Genomic DNA, 24,358 nt, shown 5'->3' with positions numbered 1-24,358 from the left:
CCAAAATTGTACACAGCATCTCTTAGTGATCTTTCTCAGGTAGATATGTCCCTCTGCAAACAAATGATTCAGAGTTTTTTTCACTCAGTTATGGCTTTGGGAAACACACTGAGGTCCTGTCTATATCTTACTTGCCCATAATAGAGTTGACTGCACCTTAAAATTCACAAGTCTATCCTTAATGGGCATTAACATCAGAGACGTCTGGAGCCTGCATAGACAACAGTGTGTGTGTGCGTGTGTGTGTGTGTGTTAGGAGAGAAAGCTTGCTCTGGAAGACTTTTTTAATTATTTTATTTATTTTTGGCTGTGCTGGGTCTTTGTTGCTGCACGGGCTTTCTCTAGCTGTGGCAGATCAGGGCTACTCCCTGGTTGTGGTCTGTGGGCTTCTCATTGTGGTGGCTTCTATTGTTGTGGAGCACAGACTCTAGGGCACGAGGCTTCGGTAGTTGCAGCTTCTGGACTCTAAAGCACAGGCTCAATAGTTGTGGCACATGGCCTTAGCTGCTGTTCTTGGATCAGGGATCAAACCCATGTCTCCTGCATTGGCAGGCGGATTCTTTACCACTGAGCCACCAGGGAAACCCTGTGTAAGACATTTTTTAAACACAGCAGAATAAAAGACATTAAGTCCTCCTTCTGCACAGCAAAAGAAATCGCCAACAAAATGAAAAGACAACCTACTGAATGGGAGAAAATATTTGCAAATCATAAATCTGACAAGGGACTAATATTCAAAGTATATCAAGAACCCGTGCAACTCCCAGCAAAAAAAAAAAAAAAAAAAAAAAAAACAATCCAATTTAAAAATGGACAGAGGATCTGAATAGACAGTTCTCCAAAGAAGACATAGAGATGGCCAATAGGCAGGTGAAAAAAATGCTAAGCATCACTAATCATCAGGGAAATGCAAATTAAAACCACACTGAGATATCACCTCATACCTGCTAAAATAGTTATTACCAAAAAGACAAAAAATAACACGTGTCCATTAAGATGTGGGGAAAAGGATACCCTTCTGCATTGTTGGTGGGGATGTAAACTGCTGAGGCTACTATGTGAAATAGTATGGAGGTTCCCCCCAAAATTAAAAATAGAACTACCATATGATCTATGAATTCCACTTCTGGATATTTATCTGAAAGAAATGAAAACACTAAATCAGAAAGATATCTGTACTCCCATCTTCACTGCCATATTATTATAAAGGTGAAGATATGGAAACAACCCAAGTGGCCATTGATAAGTGAAAGGATAAAGAAGATGTGATACACACATACACACACAGGAATACTAACCAACCATAAAACATGAAATCTTGCCATTTGCAACAACGTGGGTAGACCTTGAGGACATCATGGCAAGTGAAATAAATCAGATGGAGAAAGACAAGTACTGCATGATCCCACTTATATTTGGAGAATCAACCAAACCAAACAAAACAGAAAACCAAGCTCATAGATACAAGAACAGATCAGTGGTTTCCAGAGGGGAGGGGTGTGGGAGGGTTGGACAAAACAAGAGAAAGGGGTCAAAAGGTACAAACTTGCAGCTATAAAATAAGTCCTGGGATGTAATGTAGAGCATGGTGAAAACAGTTCAGTTCAGTTCAGTTCAGTCACTCAGTTGTGTCTGACTCTGCGACCTCAGGGACTGCAGCACCCCAGGCCTCCCTGTCCATCACCAACTCCTGGAGTTTATTCAAACTCATGTCCATTGAGTCAGTGATGTCATCCAACCATCTCATCCTCTGTCACCCCCTTCTCCTCCCCCCCTTCATCTTTCCCAGCATCAGGGTCTTTTCCAATGAGTCACTTCTTTGCATCAGGTGGCCAAAGTATAGGAGTTTTAGCTTCAGCATCAGCCCTTCCAATGAATGCTGCTGCTGCTGCTGCTGCTAAGTCGCTTCAGTCGTGTCCGACTCTGTGCGACCCCATAGATGGCAGCCTACCAGGCTCCCCTGTCCCTGGGATTCTCCAGGCAAGAACACTGGAGTGGGTTGCCATTTCCTTCTCCAATGCATGAAAGTGAAAAGTGAAAGTGAAGTCGCTCAGTCATATCTGACTCTGAGCAACCCCATGGACTGCAGCCTACCAGGCTCCTCCGTCCATGGGATTTTCCAGGCAAGAGTACTGGAGTGGGGTGCCATCGCCTTCTCCAATGAATATTCAGGGCTGATTTCCTTTAGGATGGACAGGTTTGATAATAGTTAATAATACTCTATATTCATTACTTGAAAGTTGCTAAGAAAGTAAATCTTGAGTCCTCAGCACAAGAAAAAACATTTTGTAACTGGTGACAGATGGTAAGGAGACTTATTGTGGTGATCATTTTGCAATGTATACAAATATCGAATCATTATACAGAACTCCTGAAACTAATACAATGTTACATGCCAATTATACCTCAATTTTTTTTAAAAGGGACTTCTCTGGTGGCTCAGATGGTAAAGCGTCTGCCTACAATGTGGGAGACCTGGGTTCCATCCCTGGATCAGGAAGATCCCCTGGAGAAGAAAATGGCAACCCACTCCAGTCCTCTTGTCTGGAAAATCCCATGGACACAGGAACCTGGTAGGCTACGTGCATGGGGTCACAAAAGTCGGACACGACTGAGCAACTTTTTACTTCACTTTTAAAAAAGAGACATTAGGTCTTCCTTGCTACCCCTGGTTTTCCTGTTGGAAATCAAAGAGATAGGGAATGGGAATAAGGCTGTGTGTAAAAGGAAGAACAGAATCTGACTTCATGTTGGATACGTTTCTTTAACCTTTGCTTTCTGTGGCTTTTGTTACTAAAAGGATGCTGTCTACAGCTGTAAGCTTTCCCTGCCTGGGGAACTCTGCCCCTCTACTCGCATACTAAGTTGCTTCAGTCATGTCCAGCTCTTTGTGACCCTATGGACTGTAGCTGACCAGGCTCCTCTGTCCATGGAATTCTCCAGACAAGAATACCGGAGTGGTTGCCAGGGGATCTTCATGACCCAGGGATGGAAACTTCGCCTCTTTCACCTCCTGCATTGGTAAGTGGATTCTTTACCAAGAGCCAGCTGGAAAGCCCACCTCTCTACTGACTTTAAACTAAAGTGTCTTTGTTCAGCTCACAGGGAAACACGCCAACCCTGCCCACCTGTGAATGGCTGCAGGGAAGAAGAAATGAACACATCCCCTTCCTGGGGCTGGCCAAGCCAGGAGATATTTTGCAAGATTTATGGTCTTTTTACTTTACTTCCTCATCTCCTCCCTGTCTCTATTCTATAAAAGAAACTAGCACCCAGAACCCTATAAGATGGTAGTCCACCACCTTCTTGGACACCCAACTTTCCAAATAAAGTCTCTCTTCCTTGCCTCAACACCTCCTCTCCCGATTTATTGGCCTGTCGTGTGGTGAGCAGACCAAGCTTGGACTCAGCAACACAAGTACCCTGGAAAAGTGTCCATTTGTCCAATGTCAGCAGGTAGCTCAAAGGAGCAGTCCTGACTCATTAAGACAGTGATTTTCAGTTTAATCAATGTTTAAGACAACCACTGAATTCTGTGACTAACAATCACGTTAAGGAGATTTCTGACCATACAGACTCTTAGCCAAGTTATCAAGGTCTGTGCTCGCAGACCAAATCAGAAGAAAATGGAAGAGGCTACTCAAAAAATTCAAAAACAGTTTTTACCACCTCTCCCAACAAATTTTTCTTCTGGGGAGAAAAGGCTTTAGTCATAAGAGCGTCTCCCATTCTTTCTTCAACCAAGGGACTGAGGATGTAAAGAGACAAAGGAAGAGAGAGAGAAGTGAGGCTGAATATCACACGGGAAAATACAGTCGCTGAAATACAAACAAGTGGTTCTTTAAGTCCCCAGCACCAAGCCCCGGATGGCATGGCTTCATTTTTCTAAAGCTTGAACACAATGGTTCTTAACTCTTGCCTGGGCTGGATACCCCTTTGAGAACCTAGTAAAAGCACAGGTGCTCTTCCTAAAGTTGCAGGTATATAAGCACAGCAGAGCCTCCTGAGCTGGCGCTGCCACTCCCGGGTGTGTGGCCTTTGCAATTGCACTACTGCCTGGTCCAGACACAGGAGAGGGAGCCCAGATGGCCCACATCATGGGACTCTTGGCTGGAGCTGATCTTCCTGTTATTAGATAACCCAGGAGGGCCAAGAACACAGCTGAAGCCAAAAGGGGCTGAGTGGAAGTGTTGAAAAAGTGTCAGTTGCTCGGTCATGTCTGACTCTTTGCGACCCCATGGACTGTAATCACCAGACTCCTCTGTCCATATTCTCCAGGCAAGACTACCTAAGTGGGTTCCCATTCCCTTCTCCAGGGGATCTTCCCCATGCAGGGACTGAACCCAGGTCTCCTGCATTGCAGGTGGATTCTTTACCATCTGAGCCACCAGGGGAAAGTTGACCCCAAATCAGGAAACACGTTATGATTCACATTCAGTGGGACCTCCCTGGTGGCCCGGTAGTTAATACTCCATGCTTCTACTGCAGTGGGTTCTGTCGGATTCCATCCCTGGTCGAGAAACCGCGATTCCACATGCCTTGTGGTACTGTCAAAAAAATGCAAATTTTGTCTTTGCTTTCCTCTTGGGGAAAATAACACCCTATTCCTTAGGGATCTGGGAGTGGGTGTGTTGACAGCTGCAAGCACAATTACTCTAATTTACAATTAACTAGGATGTTTGGCTTTGCTTTGGTCTAAACTATAATATGATCTGTGTTCGCCCCAGCCCTGCAGAACAGCAGCTCTCAAGGGAATATTTCAACACCTCTCCTTTGCAAAGGTATCCTAGGGACACCTGCCAGGGGGACATTTCAGAAGCTTGTGAGGCAGCAAACAGGGCTGGAGACAGAGGTGAAGCCAGGGCCCTGTAGGGGAGGAAAAAGTTCTCCTCTACCATCCTAGACTCCCTGACTGGGTCTGGAAGCTAAACTGGCAAAGACAGATTTAACAGGAGTAAGGACTTCCCTGGTGGTTCAGTGGCTAAGACTGTGCTCACAATGCAGGGGGCCTGGATTCGATCCCCAGTCATGGGTCTAAATTCCTCACCTAAAAGATTCGGAGTGCTGCAACTGAGACAACACAGCTGAAAAAGATTAACAGAAGTAAAGCACCCACATTTTACTAAACTTTTACGTATCTGTGGGAGCCTTCACAAGAGAATGAAGTCCCAAAGAAGTGACCAGTGCAGGAAGCTTTTATACTGTGTGTGTGTGTGTGTGTGTGTGTGTGTTACTTGCTCAGTCACGTCCAACTCTTTGTGACCCTATGGACAATAAGCTACTAGGCTCCTCTGTCCATGGGATTCTCCAAGCAAGAATACTGGAGTGGGTTGCCATACCCTTCTCCAGGAGATCTGCCTGACTCAGGGATGGAACCCAGGTCTCCTGCATTGCAGGCAGATTCTTTACTATCTGAGCCACCAGGGAAGCCTTAGAAACAATAAATTTGTGAAGAACAGACAAAACAAAGGGATTTGGGTGAATAATGGTGAAGAAGTAATTAGGATGATAAGGGTTTGTTTAACAGGGTTTGTTTATATAGCCTTCTTCGTCTGAGGAACAGCAGCCATAGCTCTTGAGAACAACGTCTTCTTTCCTCCTGGTTCAGGGAAAGCATCTTTCAGGTGGGAGATTTATGGCCTGTTTCAGGGAAGAAGGGGGAGCAAGGGGAGGTCAGAGTAACCTCTCTGCTTCTGCTGTTCTCTCCAGCTCCTTCAGCTTATGGGATACAATACGCTGAGGTGTCATAATCTGGGGTTGTTATATCCTGAACCCCATCAGCTCAAAGGCACTGAGGAGGGCCACCCCCAGGGCTTCCCATGAGCACTGAGTCCAGCCTGCCTGATGCTCCTCCTCAAGGCCACTGAGTACGTTCACTGTGATATGTCCACGGAGCGGAGCACACAGGAGCAGAGCAGGCGACTCCAGCCAGTGCGGCTGAGTATTCACTTCCGACTCCAGCCACAGCCCAGCGGTCTGAGGTTAGTAACACTTTCCAGTCATTTGTTTTTTCCTTTTTTCCCTGCCCCATCCAGTTATCCGTTTCTACATAATTAATATGATCATCAAGTCAGCATGATAGCATGCAGGACCCTGTGGGGCTCCTGGGCATAAGGCCTTTCTGTGTCTCCCATTTCTCTGATTGCAGGAAAGAGCCTTCAGTCAGCCTCCATGACCTTCCCTAAGTTCCAATGGGCAGTTCCAAGCAGTCGTTAATTAGGGAAGGGATGAGAGATCAGGGAGAAACAATAGTGAGGCCTTGGAGCAAGGTCCTGTTTCCACATCAGTGTATACATATAATATCTTTGAGCTGTTTTACAGATCCTGAAATCCCCTCCAGGTGAGAGAAGTTAACTATTAATGATGATATGCTGCCCACAAGCATGTAGACCCCAGACTAGTTGGACTTGAAGGTTGATGATGCTGACTCCTACTTAACTCACCACCAACCCATCACCCATCAGAAGAACGTCCATGAGCTGATCACACCCTCTTTGAGCAATTACTATTAAACTTCTCACTATCTTCCCCAAGTTGGGACACACATTTCTGAGGGCATTAGCGTGCTGTGGCCCCCCTTTCCTGACAAAGCAATAAAGCTATTCATTTCTACTTCATCCAAAACTGTCTCTGAGAATCGATTCGGCACCTGTGTACAGAGAAGCTGAGCTTTCGGCATCAGTTATGGAAATACTGAGTCCATAACCTTTCTAATTCCCTTTTCCTGTGGAGGGGTGAAAACTACTAAAAACAGAGTTTATGCCCAAGGACTTGGTGACTGGCATGTATGTTGAAGAAAGACAAAATTCCAGGTCTCAGAGCCCTCTGCTCACTGATTCCCTGCCTGAGCTTTCTTCTGGGGCATGCACACCCTTCCTGAAATGAGGAATTCTGGTCCTGAAGTAAGGGCTCAGTTTCACCTTTGGAATTTGGAGTTTTGATTGATTTTCAGGCCAAGAAAGATCTCATTTCTTAAAAGTAAGCTGTTTATGTTAGAATGGGTTGTTAAAAGAGAAAGTCAGACCACTTCTCTAAAAAGGGGTCCCAGTCAGGCAAACCTTGTGGTTGGTTTATTTTTTTTATTTAATTTTTATTGGAGGATATTTTATTTATAATGTTGTATTAGTTTCTACTATAAAGCAAAATGAATCAGTCACGTGCATGCAAAGTCCCTTCAGTCATGTCTGATGCTGCAACCCTATGGACTGTAGCCCACCAGGCTCCTCTGCCCATGGGATTCTCTGGGCAAGAATACTAGAGTGGTTTCCCATGCCCTCCACCAGGGGATCTTCCCGACCCAGGGATCAAACTCAAGCCTTCTGCAGCTCCTGCACTGCAGGCGGATTCTTTACCACTAGCACCACCTGGGAAGTCACACATACACATATATCCCCTCTTTTTTGGACTTCCTTCCCATTCAAGTCTCCACAGTGCATTAGGTAGCCTTCCCTGTGCTATACAGCAGGTGTTCATTAGTTATCTATTTTATACAAAGTATCAATCTGTGGTTAGTTTATAAGTGATCCTTCCAGAGGCAACCTTGGAAAAACCACCCTGTGTAAGGTCCTGCATGGGATAAGCAGGGCAAGACAGAGGTGGAAGGTCAGGGAGATTTATAGTTACAGGGACAGACGTACAAATGAAGTGGACAGTGATCTACGCAAAGACTCCTCTCAGGAGGGTCCAGGGCTATTGTGGGACAGATACCGCATGCTAATAAACTGCTTCACATGTGGGAAAATCCTTGGGAAATGGGCTCAAACTCAAAAGACATAAGCTTCTTTGCATGAGTAAAGGAGAAAGATGTGTTTTATTCCACAGAGAGGATAGGGGAGGGGAGGGGACTAAAGAAGGAGAAAAGACGAGGTGGGTGGGGAGAAGGAAGGAAGAGAACCTGTACTCTGAGAGGTCGATCCTCTGTGCCCCTTGAGTCCATGAAGTCGCACAGAGTTGGGCACAACTGAATGATTAACACATACACATGTATAGAAAAATTTTAAGCTAAATGTTATACTATAAAACTCCTAGAGAAAAGCACAGGCAGAATACTCTCTGACATAAATCACAGCAAGCTCCTCTATGACCCACCTCCCAGAGTAATGGAAATAAAAGCAAAAATAAACAGGGCCTAATTAAACTTAAAAGCTTTTGCACAATGAAGGAAACTATAAGCAAGGTGAAAACGTAGCGTTCAGAATGGGAGAAAATAATAGCAAACGAAACAACTGATAAAGAATTAACCTCCAAAATATACAAGCAGCTCATGCAGCTCCATACCAGAAAAATAAACAACCCAATCAAAACATGGGCCAAAGAACTACAGACATTTCTCCAAAGAAGACATACAGATGGTTAATAAACACATGAAAAGATGCTCGACATCACTCATTATCAGAGAAATGCAAATCAAAACCACAATGAGGTACCACCTCACGCTGGTCAGAATGGCTGCCATCAAAAAGTCTACACACAATAAATACTGGAGAGGTGTGGAGAAAAGGGAACCCTCTTACAGTGTTGGTGGGAATGCAAATTGGTACAGGCACTGTAGAGAACAGTGTGGAGATTCCTTAAAAAACTGGAAACAGAACTGCCATATGACCCAGCAATCCTACTGCTGGGCATACACACAGAGGAAACCAGAAGGGAAAGAGACACGTGTACCCCAAAGTTCATTGCAGCACCGTTTACAATAGCCAAGACATGGAAGCAACCTAGATGTCCATCAGCAGACGAATAGATAAGAAAGTTGTGGTACATATACACAACAGAGTATTACTCAGCTATAAAAAAGAATGTATTTGAGTCAGTTCTGATGAGGCGGATGAAATCGGAGCCTATTATACAGAGTGGAGTAAATCAGAAAGAAAAACACCAATACATATGTTAATGCATGGAATTTAGAAAGATGGTAACAATGACCCTATATGCAAGACAGGGAAAGGGACACAGATGTAAAGAACAGACCTTTGGACTCTGTGGGAGAAAGCGAGGGTGGGATGATTTGAGAGAATAGCATTGAAACGTGTATGTGAAACAGATGACCAGTCCAAGTTCAATGCATGAAACAGAGCCCTCAAAGCCAGTGCACGAGGACAACCCAGAGAGACGGGGTGGGGAGAGAGGTGGGAGGGGGGTTCAGGGTGGGGGACACATGTACACTCATGGCAGATTCATGTCCATGTATGGCAAAACCACCACAATATTGTAATTAGCCTCCAATTAAAATAAATATTTAAAAAAAAAAGGATGAATATGGAATTTAGAAAGATGGTAACAATAACCCTGTGTACGAGACAGCAAAAGAGACACTGATGTATAGAACAGTCTTATGGACTCTGTGGGAGAGGGAGAGGGTGGGGAGATTTGGGAGAATGGCATTGAAACATGTATAATACCATGTATGAAACGAGTTGCCAGTCCAGGTTTGATGCACTATACTGGATGCTTGGGGCTGGTGCACTGGGACGACCCAGAGGGAGGGTATGGGGAGGGAGGAGGGAGGAGGGTTCAGGATGGGGAGCACGGGTATACCTGTGGTGGATTCATTGCGATGTTTGGCAAAACTAATACAATATTGTAAAGTTTAAAAATAAGATAAAATTAAAAAAAAAAACTAAAAAAAGGATGATTCTGAATACTATTAGACACATGTAGAATGTCTATGAGTGCTCTTAAATAATATATATTTATATGTAAATATGGGTACATCTGGCTATCTCCATACGAATACAGCTAGTTTTTTCCTTTGCTATTTTTGAGCAATTAGTGGTGTGGTACCAAGAAGGAGTCCATCAAAATACAAAAAATAATTATGATGCAGTAATATGATACAGAATATCAGGGGCTTTATTTCCTTTTTGACAAATTTTCTGTGATGTGCTTATGCAGTAAAATTATTTTTTAGCAAACCAAAACAGTGAAGAGGAGAGGCCCCCTCTGGCTGGCACAGGTGACCGCACACTCACCGTGAACACCTTCTCTGGGGCCCCCTTGGCCCTCATGTTGGTGTCGTGCACATGCTTGAGAATCATCCAGGCTTCGTCGTGTTTGCCCATCTGGTAAAACCAAGGAGAGAGACATGAACAATCCTTTGCTAATTAGAGGTGGAAAACCTAACAGAGACAACAGGGTGCTGACGCTCGCATCTTAGGCCACTGGCCATGGATGCGTTACAATCTGTGGCTTGTGAAAAACCAGCACAAGCTTCTGTTGCAGCCCATCCTGGAAGGCTAATCAGGCTGTGCCTTCGAGGTGTAAATGCTGGGTATTATTATCATCATAGGCTGTGAGTAACTACTTGTAGTTTTAAGGTTGAATAGACTGCAGGTGGGAGCCATGATCCTCTCTGGACGATTAAAGCCAAGACCCAACATATAACAGGTTCAATTGTGTCCCCCACGCCAAAGATATGTTGAAGTTCTATCCCTCAGTGCCCCCAGAAGGTGACTTTATTTGGAAGTAGGGTTGCTGCAGATGTAATTAAGATGAGGTCATACTGGGGTAGGATGGGCCCCTAATCCAACATGATTGGTGCCCTTATAAGAAGAAGCCCAAGTGAAGACCTAGAGGCACTCAGAGAGAATACTTTGTGGTGACAAAGACAGACTGGAGTGAAAGAGCTGCAAGCCAAGGACCACCCCAAATGTAAGCAACCCACCCAGAAGCTGGAAGAGACAAAGTGAAGGTTGCACTATGGCAGTGGCCCCCAACCTTTTTGGCACCAGGGACCTGCATCATGGAAAACAATTTCTCCATGGACCAGGATGCAGAGGATGGTTTGGGGAGTTTTCGAGTGCATTTCATTTATTGTGCACTTTATTTCTATTATCACTACATCAGCTCCACCTCAAATCATCAGGCACTAGGTTCCAGAGGTTGGGGACCTCTTCCCTAAGAACTTCTGAGGGAGTGTGGTCCTGCAAACACCTTGATTTGGCACTTTTAGCCAACAGATCTGGGAGACAACAAATTTCTGTAACTCTGAGACACTCAGTTTGTGTACCTTTGTTACAGCAGTCCTAGAGAGCTAATACACATCAAAGCTTCTGAGATAAGCTTGGATTAAAAAAAAAAACAAAAAACTTTTTGCTGCATCTGCCCCTGACCAATGGGATGAAAGAAGACATTCAACAAGAAAGTCTGCAGAAAGTTAGAAGGAAGCTTGTGAGTGGACTCTGAGAACTGGGGCTGTAAGAGCCTTGGAGTCCTATCGCCCTTCCACCAGCCCTACCCATCTGACCACTGCAAGCACGAGAGCCTCCACCACCACCACCATCAAGCTGGAAACCTCATAGGACTGTGGGAGCAGCCTTCTGGAGGAGAGAGGCCCTGTAGAGACAAGAGTCTTGCAGGGCTGGGGAGCAGAGAAAGAGCGACAACCCAGTTCACTGCTGTAACATGGAAAAAACTCCATGCAGCTTTTTGTTTTGTTTTGGGCACTTTTTGTTTTGTTTTGTTTTCTGCCTCACAGCGCGTGGATGTTAGTTCCCTGCCCAGGGATTGAACCAGTGCCTCCTGCAGTGGAAGCACGTTGGAGAGGACCACTGGACTGCCAGGGAAGTCCCGCTCATGCAGCTCTGAAGGTCATCAGGACCTCTGGGGAGCATGGGTACCAGAAGCATCTTCAAGAGGGTGCCCTCCAGCTCCACCCAGACTCGGGAAGCGGTGCCGCTGCTCTGCACTCTGTGAGCTCGGGTCCCTCCAGCTCTGGCAGTCCTTGCATCCTGGGCAGGCCACCATCACGACGGGTTTAATGACGGGCCAGGTCAAAGCCAACCTGGGACCAAGGGGCTAGGACAGCAGGCCTCGCACGGGGCGGGGCACTGACTCACCTCCAGCAGAAACCTCGGGCTCTCCGGCAGGAACTTCAGGGCCACCATGGACACGGTGCAGGGCAGAGCGCAGACGATGACAAACACTCTCCAGCTGTGGAAGTGGTAGTTGCTGCCCATGCTGAAGCCCCAGCCTGTGAAGAAGCAGCCAGACACGAAGCACTAGTTACAACAGCCAGGACATGGAAGCAGTGCAATGTCTGTAGACAAATGAACGCGTAAAGATGTACTATCTATTCATAGTGGAACACTACTCAGCCATAAAAAGGAACGAAACTGGGTCATTTGTATTGATATTGATGGGCCTAGAGTCCATCATACCAAGTGAAGTAAGTCAGAAAAGAGAAAACCAGATATCGTATGTATATTAATGCCTATTTGTGCAATCTAGAAATATGGTACAAATGAGCCTGTTCACAGGGCAGAAATAGAGACACAGACACAGAGGACAGACATGTGGCACAGAGGGGAAGGAGAGGGTGGATGAACTGGGAGAGGAGCACTGACATATATACGCTCAGTTCAGTTCAGTCGCTCAGTCGTGTCCGACTCTCTGCGACCCCATGGACCGCAGCACATGGCCTCCCTGTCCATCAACAACTCCCGGAATTCACCTAAACTCATGTCCATTGAGTCGGTGATGCCATCCAACCATCTCATCCTCTGTCGTCCCCTTCTCCTCTTGCCTTCAATCTTTCCCAGTATTGGGCTCTTTTCAAATGAGTCAGCTCTTCGCATCAGGTGGCCAAAGTATCAGAATTTCAGCTTCAATATCAGTCCTTCCAATGAACATTCAGGTCTAATCTCCTTTAGGATGGACTGGTTGGATCTCCTTGCAGCCCAAGGGACTCTCAAGAGTCTTCTCCAACACTGCAGTTCAAAAGCATCAATTCTTTGGCACTCAGCTTTCTTTATAGTCCAACTCTCACATCCATACATGACCACTGGAAAAACCATAGCCTTGACTAGGTGGACCTTTGTTGGCAAAGTAATGTCTCTGCTTTTTAATATGCTGTCTATGTTGGTCATAACTATGACATAATATGACATAACTATGACAACATAATATGCTATCTATCTATGTTGGTCATAACTTTCCTTCCAAGGAGTAAGCGTCTTTTAGTTTCATGGCTGCAGTCACCATCTGTAGAAATAGCTAGCTAGCAGGAAGCTGCTGTACAGCACAGGGAGCTCAGCTCCGTGCTCTGTGATGACCTAGAGGGGTGGGATGGGGTGGTGGTGGGAGGGAGGCTCAAGAAGGAGGGGATATGTGTATACATGGCTGATTCACCTCATTGCACAGCAGAAACTAACACAACATTGTAAAGCAACTATACTCCAGTTGAAAATAAAGCAGTCAGAGTGTCTCTGACACTTGGTCTTAGAGTGACCTTCAAGAAAGTGAAAGTGTTAGTCCCTCGGTCCTGTCTGACTCTTTGCAACCCTATGGACTGTAGCCTGCCAGGCTCCTCTGTCCATGGGATTCTCCAGGTAAGAATACTGAGGTGAGTTGCCCTGCCCCTCTCCAGGGTATCCTCCCAACCCAGTGATCAAACCTGCATCTCCTGCATTGCATGCAGATTCTTCACCATCTGAGCCATCAGGGAAGACAAAGGAAAGCCAGAGCAGGGCCTTATGTGACCTAGGGTTTTGATGGGGGATTACTCTCACCCACGTCAAAGAGCAACACCAGCTCTGGGTGATTCCAAAGCACAGGGCTTAAGACCACAGTTTGAAAACCACTGTCAGTGATAACGCTAATTTTTTTTTTTTTTAAGAAACTGAGCTTCTATATTCAAATGAATTCATAATCATTGAAACAGAGAGGTGACTAGCTCCAACTCAGCTTTCATTATATTCAAAGTATTCCTAAAACTCATTTTTGGACATTGCCTTTAGAATCTACAAAACGTTATTTCAAACATCTTTATAAGTAGCAAATTTCCCTCTTTCAGGGAACAATGACACAGTGGAAAGTGCCTGGACTTCTGCGGTTACATAGGTCAGAGTTCAAATCCTGGCTTTCTCACATCGTTACTGTTACCTTGGTGAGTTTCACAGCTGTAGAATCCAGCTAATGGTACTTCCACAGATTCACCGTGTGTGAAAGCGCCCCAGCAATCAATAATAATTCACCTTCTTTGAGGGTAGCTTTGATTTGTTTAGAAATAGTTACATGACATTTAGTGCCAAAGATGGTGAGTAAAATGGGTGAATATCAGCAAAGATCAGCAAAAGAACTGTTTTCTTTTTCTCTCATGCCATTCAAAACAACCTCTGAAGACAATTCCAACAGGATTTCTGGTGTTGGTTTTGTTTTTAAGGTTCTTTTTTTTTTTTCTGATGGGGACCATTCTTAAAGTCTTTATTGAACTTGTTACAATATTTCTTCTGTTGCTTATGCTGTGCTTAGTCACTCTGTCATGTCCCACTCTTCGCGACCCCGTGGACTGTAGCCTGCCAGGTTCTTCTGTCCATGGGATTCCCCAGGCAAGAATACTGCAGTGGATTGCCATGTGCTCCTCCAGGGGATCTTCCCAACCCAGGTATCAAACCCAGGGCTCCCCCACTGCAGGCAGATTCTTTACCATTTGAGCCACCAGGGAAGCCCATGAATACTGCAGGGGGGAGGCTATTCCTTCTCCAGGGGACCTTCCCAACCCAGGAATCAAATCGGGGTCTCGTGCACTGTCCGTGGATTCTTTACCAGAATTTTGTTGTTTATGTTTTGGATTTTTTGGCCTCAAGGCATGTGGGATCTTCACTACCCAACCAGGGATTAAACCTGCACCCCCTGTATTGGAAGGCAGTCTTAACCACTAGACTGCCAGGGAAGTCCCCCAATAGCATTTCTTAAAAAGACCTAACTTTATAAATAAATATAGTGATTTCTAAAGTTCAAAGGGTAAATATAATTCCGCTGTAAAATCGCTATTCCATTTACTTGAAAAATACACTAAATGGCTAACTCCAGAGGTGCGAGGTTTATGTCTTGAAGTCTATTACTTACCATTGCAGTTCAATTTGTCGTACTTGCCAGAGACTCCTAACTAACATCTCTTGTTTCTGCAGATATTTCTAACTCTATTTGCAGAGTGAAGGACTGGCCAGAGAGAATCCCAGGTGGAAAAACACGGGACTGTGGCCACTTTTACACAATGGCCACAGAACATAATACACAGAATACATCCAGCCTTCTCAATCAGAATCAAACCTCTTTATGCACAGCCCGTCCTCCTTCCCATATCACTGGGGTTTGCTTGTTTATTTTAATTTTAATTAAAAAGCCTTTCCTTTCTCCTGGGAGTGACAACTGGAAGAGGAAGACAAAACCATAGGAAGATTTCCACATTCTCAGCTCGTGTTCAAAAACCATTCTGGTGTAATTAGAAATAACCACATAGCCATCCAACTCAGGTGGGTAACAAGAGAAGAAGAACAGAAACAGGTATGTTTAGAAAGTACTCTGCCTCAGAGAGATATTTTTTTCTTAATGATAATATGTGCAAATTATCCAAAATCCATTATTCCCTCATGCCTCTCTGGTTTTTACGGTGACTTAGTAACCTGCACTTCATTAGGCACATCTTTGGGGCCTTGAATTAAATAAAATTAAATAGCGAACTGCTTCCAAATATATGGTACAACCGCTAATCTGGAGACATGGATTGTCTTGTTCACTGATCTTTTAGCTTGCCCTACTTTTTCTCCATCAGGATTTCACAAACAGCTGGTGCTGCTGACTACAGTGGGAATTAATCTTCCATAGTATAGCCACTCTTTTCAGGGCTGTGCCCATGACTTCCCAGAAAAACATTCTGAGCTTTGTAATTTTCTTTCTTAATGACTCCGTCACCCAAATTCCTCGTGCCAAGACCTCACATCATTTCATTCCGGCAAAAGCAATTAAATGGTTTGTACAAGCTACATACAAACATTCCGTCTCCTTTCTGGATCACCCTTGCATTTGTCCCTGCTGAGTGGAGACGATGTGAGTGGATTAATGTCTTAGGCCTATTAAAAAATATCATCAAATAACTGGTTCACTGTGGGCAAAACATCTGGTCCTGGTAAAAATGAGGCTTAAAATAAATAGTCACTCCTGTTACACTGTGATTCTAGTCTACCATATTTCTAGGATGGTTTGCCCTCAAGTAAATGTGCATTTCAAGCCTAATCATCCAAGAAGCCATTTTTAAATGGCATGTAAAAACCACAGATTTCATACAAGCATCAGTTCAGTTCAGTTCAGTCACTTAGTCATGTCCGACTCTTTGTGACCCCATGGACTGCAGCATGCCAGGCTTCCCTGTCCATCACCAACTCCCAGAATTTACCAAAACTCATGTTTATCGAGTCCGTGATGCCATCCAACCATCTCATCCTCTGTCACCCCCTTCTCCTCCTGCCTTCAATCTTTCCCAGCATCAGGGTCTTTTCCAAAGAGTCAGTTCTTCGCATCAGGTAGCCAAAGTATTAAAGTTTCAGCTTCAGCATCAGTCCTTCCAATGAATATTCAGGACTGATTTCCTTTAGGCTTGACTGGTTGGATCTCCTTGCAGTCCACAAAAGCATACAAATAGGAAAATATCCCGTCCATTTGGAGTAGGATATTTAAGCACAAGCCCTGTTATCAGCCAGCAGCCTTATGGCCCCTCTGCCGTGGAAATCCCATTCAGTCTTGATCAACAAGTTCCCAGCCCGAATTATTTTATTGTTTCTTTAAAAACCAGACACCCAGACATTGGCATGTGTTAGTGTGTAAAGTGAAGTGAAAAAATGACACAGTTTGTAGTGACTACTGAAGGCTGCTACCCACCTCACAAAATCTTTCCAGTCCTTCTCCACTGGGAAGACTTGTGGTTTGGGTGTGACTGACCCCACCCACAACGCCAGGGACGGGGAATGAAGTATATGAACCCTCAGTATCTGGCATCCTCTGGAGCTTAGTGATTGGCTGAGGTGAGCATATGACCTAAGCTGATCCAATCAGAGTGAAGCCAAGAACCTTTGCTCATTGGTTGGTTGTGGGGGCGGTCCCCTTACAGAACAAGCAGTCTGCAAACGGCCAGAATTGCTAATGCAGCTTGGAGGGAAGCCAGGCCAAGTACTAGAATCATCTCCAAAGTTTTCTCGACATTCTTTGCATCCTAAGAACTGCTGGCTGTAAAGGCTGGCACAGATCAAATCTCTAGAGTCAATTCCTTTTGCTTCTTTCTCCCTTCATTTTATAGATGAAGGAACCAAGCCTGGACAAGCTAGAGTGACTTGTCCCAAATTACAGAGCCCCACTATTTTGACTTAGCTTTTATCCAGAATCTATTTGTTCCCCTCCCAGCAAATTTTTCTAATTCAATTTATATGTAGAAATAGTTTCTTACTGTTAACACATTTGGACAAATGACCAGGGGAAATTATATTATATTAATAGCAAGGACAAAAGCAATTCCTTGGACCCATGTAACCAACAGCCTGGATAATTAAAGTGTGCCTTTAGGGGAAGGGTAGAATGCAGAGCCTAATATGGGGAATAATACAGTTTTGTATCTAAAATTATGAAAAACTGCCTGTGTGCACGTTTAGGCGCTTCAGTCGTATCCACCTGTGACCTGATGGACTGTAGCCTGCCAGGCTCCTTTGTCCATGGGATTCTGCAGGCAAGAATACTGGTGTGGGTTGCCATGCCCTTCTCCAGGGAGAACTGCCTATGGTAACAGAATTACCTGGAAAACGTCAACTCTTTATTTCATTGTTTCTGTTCATATTTCTTTCTCTGTTTCTAATACAAAATCCAGTGGGATATGGTCTCAAACCCATTTCCTCCAGCTTCAGGGCACACAGCTAGGTTACACTGCCCGGCGTCCTTTGCCGTAGTGTGTGGTCGCATTACAGATTTGGGGCCAAGGGGATGTGAGCAAAGAGGATGTGATCCACTTCCTACCCTGCCCTTCAAAAGCACCCACATGCAACTGCCCATGCTGTTTTCCTGAACCAGCATGTAGGTTACATGCTGAAGAGGGGAGAGCACAGGCTGGGAGGAACCTGAGCCCTAAGATTACTGAGGAGCAGAGCTGCCCACAGATCAGAAAGACCAGCCAGCTTTGAAGGAGGGGAAAATATCTTTGGTGTTAAACCAAGATTTCAGGGTTGATCAGGTTCTCAGGGTAATATACCCAGCATCTCCTTAACTACACCAATCCAAGAAGATTGCTTCTTCTTAAAAAGATAATGCTGAAGCCTCCATTAGTCCAGAACAGACAACAGAGAGGTTTAGATTTAAAACAAGCATGCCAAGAGACAAAGTAACCCTCCTACGCTATTGGTGGAGATGCAAATTGGTACATCCTCCCATGGAGAACAGTATAGAGGTTCCCTAAAAAACTAAAGATAGAATTAACATATGATCCTGCAATCCCACTCCTGGGCATTATCTGGGGAAAATTCTAATTCAAAAAGCTACATGCACCCCAGTGTTCACAGCAGCACCATTTACAGTAGCCAAGACATGGAAGCAACCTAAATGTTGCTGCTAAATGTTGCTGTTCATCATGGGACAGAGGAACGGATGAAGAACACGTAACATATATTATGGAATACTGCATGCATGCATGCTAAGTCGCTTCAGTTGTGTCTGATTCTTTGCAACCCTATGGACTGTAGCCCACCAGGCTCCTCTGTCCATAGGATTCTCCAGGCAAGAATACTGGAGTAGGTTGTTATGCCCTCCTCCAGGGTATTTTCCCCACCCAGGGATCAAACCCACATCATCTCCATGGGGTCGCGAAGAGTCAGACACGACTGAGGGACTTCACTTTCACTTTTCACTTTCATGCATTGGAGAAGGAAATGGCAACCCACTCCAGTGTTCTTGCCTGGAGAATCCCAGGGACGGGGGAGCCTGGTGGGCTGCAGTCCATGGGGTCGTGAAGAGTCAGACATGACTGAATGACTTCACTTTCACTTTTCACTTTCATGCATTGGAGAAGGAAATGGCAACCCACTCCAGTATTCTTGCCTGGAGAACCCCAGGGACGGCGGAGCCTTATGGGCTGCCATCTATGGGGTCGCCCAGAGTCGAACACGACTGAAGCAATTTAGCAGCAGCAGCAGCAGCAAGAACCTACTATATAGCATAGGAACCATTCTCTATATTTTGTAATAAACTATATGGGGAAAGAATCTGAAAAAGAGTAACTGACTCACAATCCTGTACACCTGAAAGTAACACAACATTGCAAACAAACTGTACTTTAATAAATGCACACACACGCATGCACACACCCCAAGGAGGGGAATGGGTGGAGAAGTGTTGGCTAACTTCAGGGGCAGTTGTCTGCTCCTCCCTATGGTCTGCAGGATTCTAGATGATGGCAAAGCCTACACCCGTAATCTGTAGTTTGCCAAAAATAATTTTGAAGGATGTTAATGGTATTACCCAGGATACTCCAAAGGCATAATCAAATTCAAAACTGCTGCCTTCTCCCTACTTTACTCTTAATAAAATCCAATAGTGAAAGTTAATGTTGCCAAGTCTCTGTCCAGAAAATCCAGTTTTCACAATTAACCAAGATAATAAAATTGTCTCGGCTGAAACCAAGACCTTGTCTGTAAGGGCTGCTCCATGTCTGCAACCAAAAGAGGGACAGCAGGAAGTAAAATGGAAAATGCATGAGAGCACTGCACTGCAAGGGAGGGGGCGTCAGGATTCAAGGTCACGCCAAGGCCAAGTCATCAATCTGGCCGAGTCACCAACTTCTTGGCCTCTGCTACACCATCTATAAAAAGGAGTTACTGAGCCTAACTCATTGTGAGGAGGAGAACTGGAGATGAAGTTTGCCTTAAAGGGCTTCCTGGGTGGCTCAGATGATAAAGAATCCACCTGCAATGCAGGAGACCCAGGTTCGATCTCTAGGTCAGGAAGATCCCCTGGAGAAGGGAATAGAGCCTAATTTGCTGTGAGGAGGAGGGCTGGAGATGAAAGTCGAAATCCTTTCAAATAAAAGAGAGGAAAGGAGAGAAGGAGGGGGGAGAAGAGGGAGGGTCGACTGTATTATTTCCAGACAGACGTGTACTGAAATTAGCAATGTGTCTCCAGTGCTGGAAGTTCTTTAGAAAGATCCAGGTTGTACTCAGGAACTGTGTATGAGAATGTGGGATTAAGGCTGAGGACAGGAAGTGCTGTTCGGATGCAGGTGTCTCGGAACAAAGGCCCATTGGCCCTTTGAAGCTTTCTGTACTCACCGTAGTGCGGGATGATGCTCCAGGCCATGGCAGATGCATAGATGCCACCAGTCATCCAGAAGATGCCCAGCCAACTGAGATGCTCTCCTCGCTTCTCCCGGGACAAGAATTCAGAAAAATATGCAAACACGATGGGCAGAGCACCCCCAATACTGAAGAGAGAAAACACCAGAAAGGAAGAATCAAGTCAGACACTAAAAACAGTCAGACCAGGAACCCAATCTCCGTGTCCCGCCCTTGGGCCAAGTGGTGAAACAACCCAGTAAATTCAAAAGACCAGCCTAAGGCAGCGTTAGGTTCTTTTGACCTTATACACTGACTTTGCAACCTAACCCCTTTCTAAGATTCAACCTTAACACAGTATCGTGGAAGTCACACAAGAATTCAAGAACTTCCCTGGTGGTCCAGTGGTTAAGACTCTGCCTTCCACTGCAGGAGGCATGGGTTCGACTCCTGGTTGGGGAATAAGGCACCGCATGCCGTGAGGTACAGCCAGAAATTAAAAAGCAGAATTCAGTTCAAGGTTTTCTGGAGAACCACTCAGAGGCAAGGTACCAGGATGGATGGATGGCAGGAGGGGCCAGCTGAACCTCTGTGATTACGTACCCTATGCCTGAGATGAGTCTGCAGAAGAGGAAAGCTCCATATCCCTGTACGAAGGAGGAGAGGGAGGCAAAGGAAGCGTTGATGGCCAGGGAGATGCTGAGGACTCGCTTCCTCCCCAGCTTATCAGCCAGGCCCCCCAGGACGAAGGCTCCCCCCATCATTCCTAGGTAGACTATCAGCCCTGTGAGGAAGAGAAAGAGAGAGAGGAGGGTGGAGAGAGGAGACAAGAGATTAGAGACCGTGCGGTGTTTTAGAAAACCTGATGCCCATCTTAATGCATCCTAGAAATTCTGTGTCACAGACACAAAAGGTGGAGTGTGACAGATGTTGGCGGCAAATTAGACATGTTGGACAAATGCGACTTCTGAGGAACGCTATTCAGAAAATAACAGCCTCACCAGGTTGACACATATGTACACATGCTAAAATAGATCAACCAGAACTGGGTTTGACGTACCTTTCTTTGAAATGCGTAATGTGCAGCTGAAGGAAATTCTGTCATTTTTATTTTTAAACAAAAAAGTGGCAGTGCCTCAAATGTCCTTACCTGCGGGGTTATGCTTAAAGACAAATTTCCCAGGAAAAAGTGTGGTGAGGCAGGTATGGGGACCATTGGGAGGGCAAAGACGAGAGTGATAAGAGCAACTACCAACAAGACAGTTTACTTTAGTAAACACCCAAGAAGAACCTTTTCCAAGCCACAGCCAATGTTCAGATTTTTTTAAATTGGACTGTAATTACTTTAAATGTTGAGATTTCTCAGGAGAATGTAGAAGAGAGCAGCCATGAGCTAGCCTTTCTCCAACAGGCGTAACTTCTACGTGCTTTGTAATACAAACAGTTACCCTGGTGGTGATTTAGTCGCTCAGTCGTGTCTGACTCTTTGTGACCCCATGAACTGTAGCCCGCCAGGCTCCTCTGTCCATGGGATTCTCCAGGCAAGCATACTGGAGTAGTTTGCCATTTCCTCCTCCAGGGGATCTTCCTCACCCAGGAATCCAACCCAGGTCTCCTGCATTGGCAGGCGGATTCTTTACCACTGAGCCACCGGGGAAGCCCCATCGGTTACCTTAAGATATAGTAATATAAATACACTGTTGTAGACACATTTATGGAATTCCAATGAACCCAGCATCCTCAGAGAAGTGGAAGATCTCTAGAAGCTCACAGATAATTCTTTCCAACTAAAAACTGAATACTTACTATTTATCAACGACTGTTGCTAAGAATATATTGATACATTATATACTAAACCCAAGAAGGAAATTCTGGAGAACGTCTTTCATACAGTGGAAATCCTGAATACAAATTAGGTAAGTGTCCTTTTGCTCAACCTTGACTGTAAATCAGATGAAGAAGATCATTTATCTTTCACGAAAAGGAAGCTTCTCCTGACCCGTGGATACTTTATTTAGGCAGATGTGTGCTGGGAAGGGCCCATGTACAGCCAAAATCTTCATTAGCTGTTTAATCAACTTGAAGGGAGGTCCCCAAAAGGAGCAATGGAACTACGCTCTGCTTTACCTTCCCGGTGGCAGGTTTCCTTCTTTTATTATTTTATTTATGAGATGAAAAGAAGATAACTTTGATGCTGTCAGTGGTTTTCACTAACTAGGATTTCCTTCACTCACACGCCTCGTCACTTTTCACCTCCACACAATTCAAAGCCATGAAATAAGCCATTTCCTTTTTCCCTTCCATATATGACATCAATCAAGGAACCATGCCTATGAGTCTACAAGCATTCATTCAATGCCTGTTATTAGTTAAGTGCTATTTGGTGGTGCTAGTGGTAAAGAACCCACCTGTCAAGGCAAAAAAATAAGAAACTCAGGTTCGATCCCTGGTCAGGAAGATCCCCTGGAGGAGGGCATGGCAACCCACTCCAGTACTCTTGCCTGGGAAATCCCATGGACAGAGGAGCCTGGCAGGCTACAGTCCATGGGGTCACAAAGAGTCGGACATGACTGAAGTGACTTAGCCCATGTTTTCATTACTGGGAATACAGCAGGAGACAAATGTATGAAAATACCTGCCTTCGTGGCCCTTACATTCTCGTTGGGAAAAGAGATGATGAGTGAGTGAGTGAAATATACAGTAAGTGGGTTGCTGAAAGTGATACAGAGAAAAGTAACACGGAGGCAGAGACAGGGAGAATCAGAGTGGGAGGTGGCACCTCCAAACAAGATGGTTCAGGGTCCCTCGGGGAACTGGGGCACTTGGGCAAAGGCCTGCAGTGAGTCAGATGCGGGCACGTCCAGGGAAAATTGCTGCACCTATGCTCCTGGGCCCAGGGTTTTTCTCCACTACTATTTTACCAGTTTCTCAGCCCACAGCTTAGAAAATATAGTGAGCAATCTCCCACTTTATTAGGTCATTGACATTTGTGTTTGAGAAAATAAGCCAAGACTTGCAAACCCAGCTCAGGCCTGGGTCATGCTGTACTGTAATGATGTCTGATTAGTGTTCCCACTAGACTCTGAGTTTATCTGCCTGATTCAGCCCTGACCAGCCAAGGGCTTTCAGAATCTGGCTCCTGGCAGACTTAATCTTGCCCAGTTCTTAGCCATTGAGTGTTATGTCTCAATGCCTTACTCATTGATGCTGCTGCTGCTGCTGCTGCTAAGTCGCTTCAGGCGTGTCCGACTCTGTGCAACCCCAGAGATGGCAGCCCACCAGGCTCCTCCGTCCCTGGGATTCTCCAGGCAAGAATACTGGAGTGGGTTGCCATTTCCTTCTCCAATGCATGAAAGTGAAAGTGAAGTCATTCAGTTGTGTTCAACCCTCAGCGACCCCATGAACTGCAGCCTACCAGGCTCCTCTGTCCATGGGATTTTCCAGGAAAGAGTACTGGAGTGGGGTGCCATTGCCTTCTCTGACTCATTGAGAGGGTGTCTTAAAACCATCTTCTGTGGCCATGATCCATCTCTATCAAGAATGAATTGGGGGCTTCCCTAGTGGTCCACCGTGCAATGCAGGGGACACTGGTTGGATCTCTGGTCTGGGAAGATCCCACATGCTTCCGGGCAATTAAGCCTGTGTGCAGCAACTACTGACCTGCCTCCCTAGAGCCTGTGCTTCTCAACAAGAGAAGCCACCGTGGTGAGAAGCCCATGCATCTCAACTAGAGAGTAGCCCTCACTCGTTACAACTAGACAAAGCCTGTGCACAGAAATAAACACCCAGCACAGCCAAAAATAAGCAAAATAAAAGTAAATAAATATTTTTTAAAAGAATGAATTGGGTTCGTGCCTGGGTCGGGCTGTAGCTTTCCTGTTACTCTCACCAGGCGCACTAGTCTGCATGACTGGCTTTGTGCCTGGTCCATGCTAGTTTCCTACCAGCATCTGATGCCCCAACCAATCAGAAAAGTCCCAAACTCTGCCCCTGCCCAACCAGGCCTTCCCCAGGAAAGAACTAGGTTCTACCTCCTCAGACTTAGACAACCTACCTAACACAACACCCATGGCCAGAGCCCCACATATGAGATGCCCTGCCCTTCTTCTCCCCTCCCAGATAGACCCCTGGGAGCTCACCACCAGCCCAGTTCACAAGGGAGTTTTACATCATTCCTTATGCTTGGTAATTCAGGCTTCTAGACCAGGGCGGAGAGGGAACTATTTTCCCCAGGTAGGTATGTGCAGCTTCCAAGTTTGGTAGGCCTCATTTTACTACAG

The 24,358-nt window shown here is 45.3% G+C and overlaps 1 protein-coding gene across 3 annotated transcripts in view; it reads right to left on the bottom strand.

Moving 5' to 3' along the window:
* The window catches only part of SV2B (synaptic vesicle glycoprotein 2B), a 244,423-nt gene that overhangs the window by 36,939 nt on the left and 183,126 nt on the right, over window positions 1-24,358 (bottom strand). For 2 of the 3 annotated variants that reach the window (XM_006065727.4, XM_006065726.4), the window contains exons 3-6: window positions 20,682-20,862; window positions 20,076-20,227; window positions 11,835-11,968; window positions 9,969-10,058 (exon numbers count right to left, since the gene is read on the bottom strand). In XM_006065727.4, the coding sequence (XP_006065789.3) occupies window positions 9,969-10,058; window positions 11,835-11,968; window positions 20,076-20,227; window positions 20,682-20,862 (557 nt within the window). Of the gene's footprint in view, window positions 1-9,968; window positions 10,059-11,834; window positions 11,969-16,653; window positions 16,769-20,075; window positions 20,228-20,681; window positions 20,863-24,358 lie in introns of those variants that run through there. The other variant, XM_044932803.2, reaches the window with a different exon arrangement.

Source organism: Bubalus bubalis, chromosome 20 (assembly GCF_019923935.1).
Source record: "Bubalus bubalis isolate 160015118507 breed Murrah chromosome 20, NDDB_SH_1, whole genome shotgun sequence".
Taxonomy (NCBI): domain Eukaryota; kingdom Metazoa; phylum Chordata; class Mammalia; order Artiodactyla; family Bovidae; genus Bubalus; species Bubalus bubalis.
Note: the sequence above shows the minus strand (reverse complement) of the source record. Positions and strands in the feature narration are given on the sequence as shown.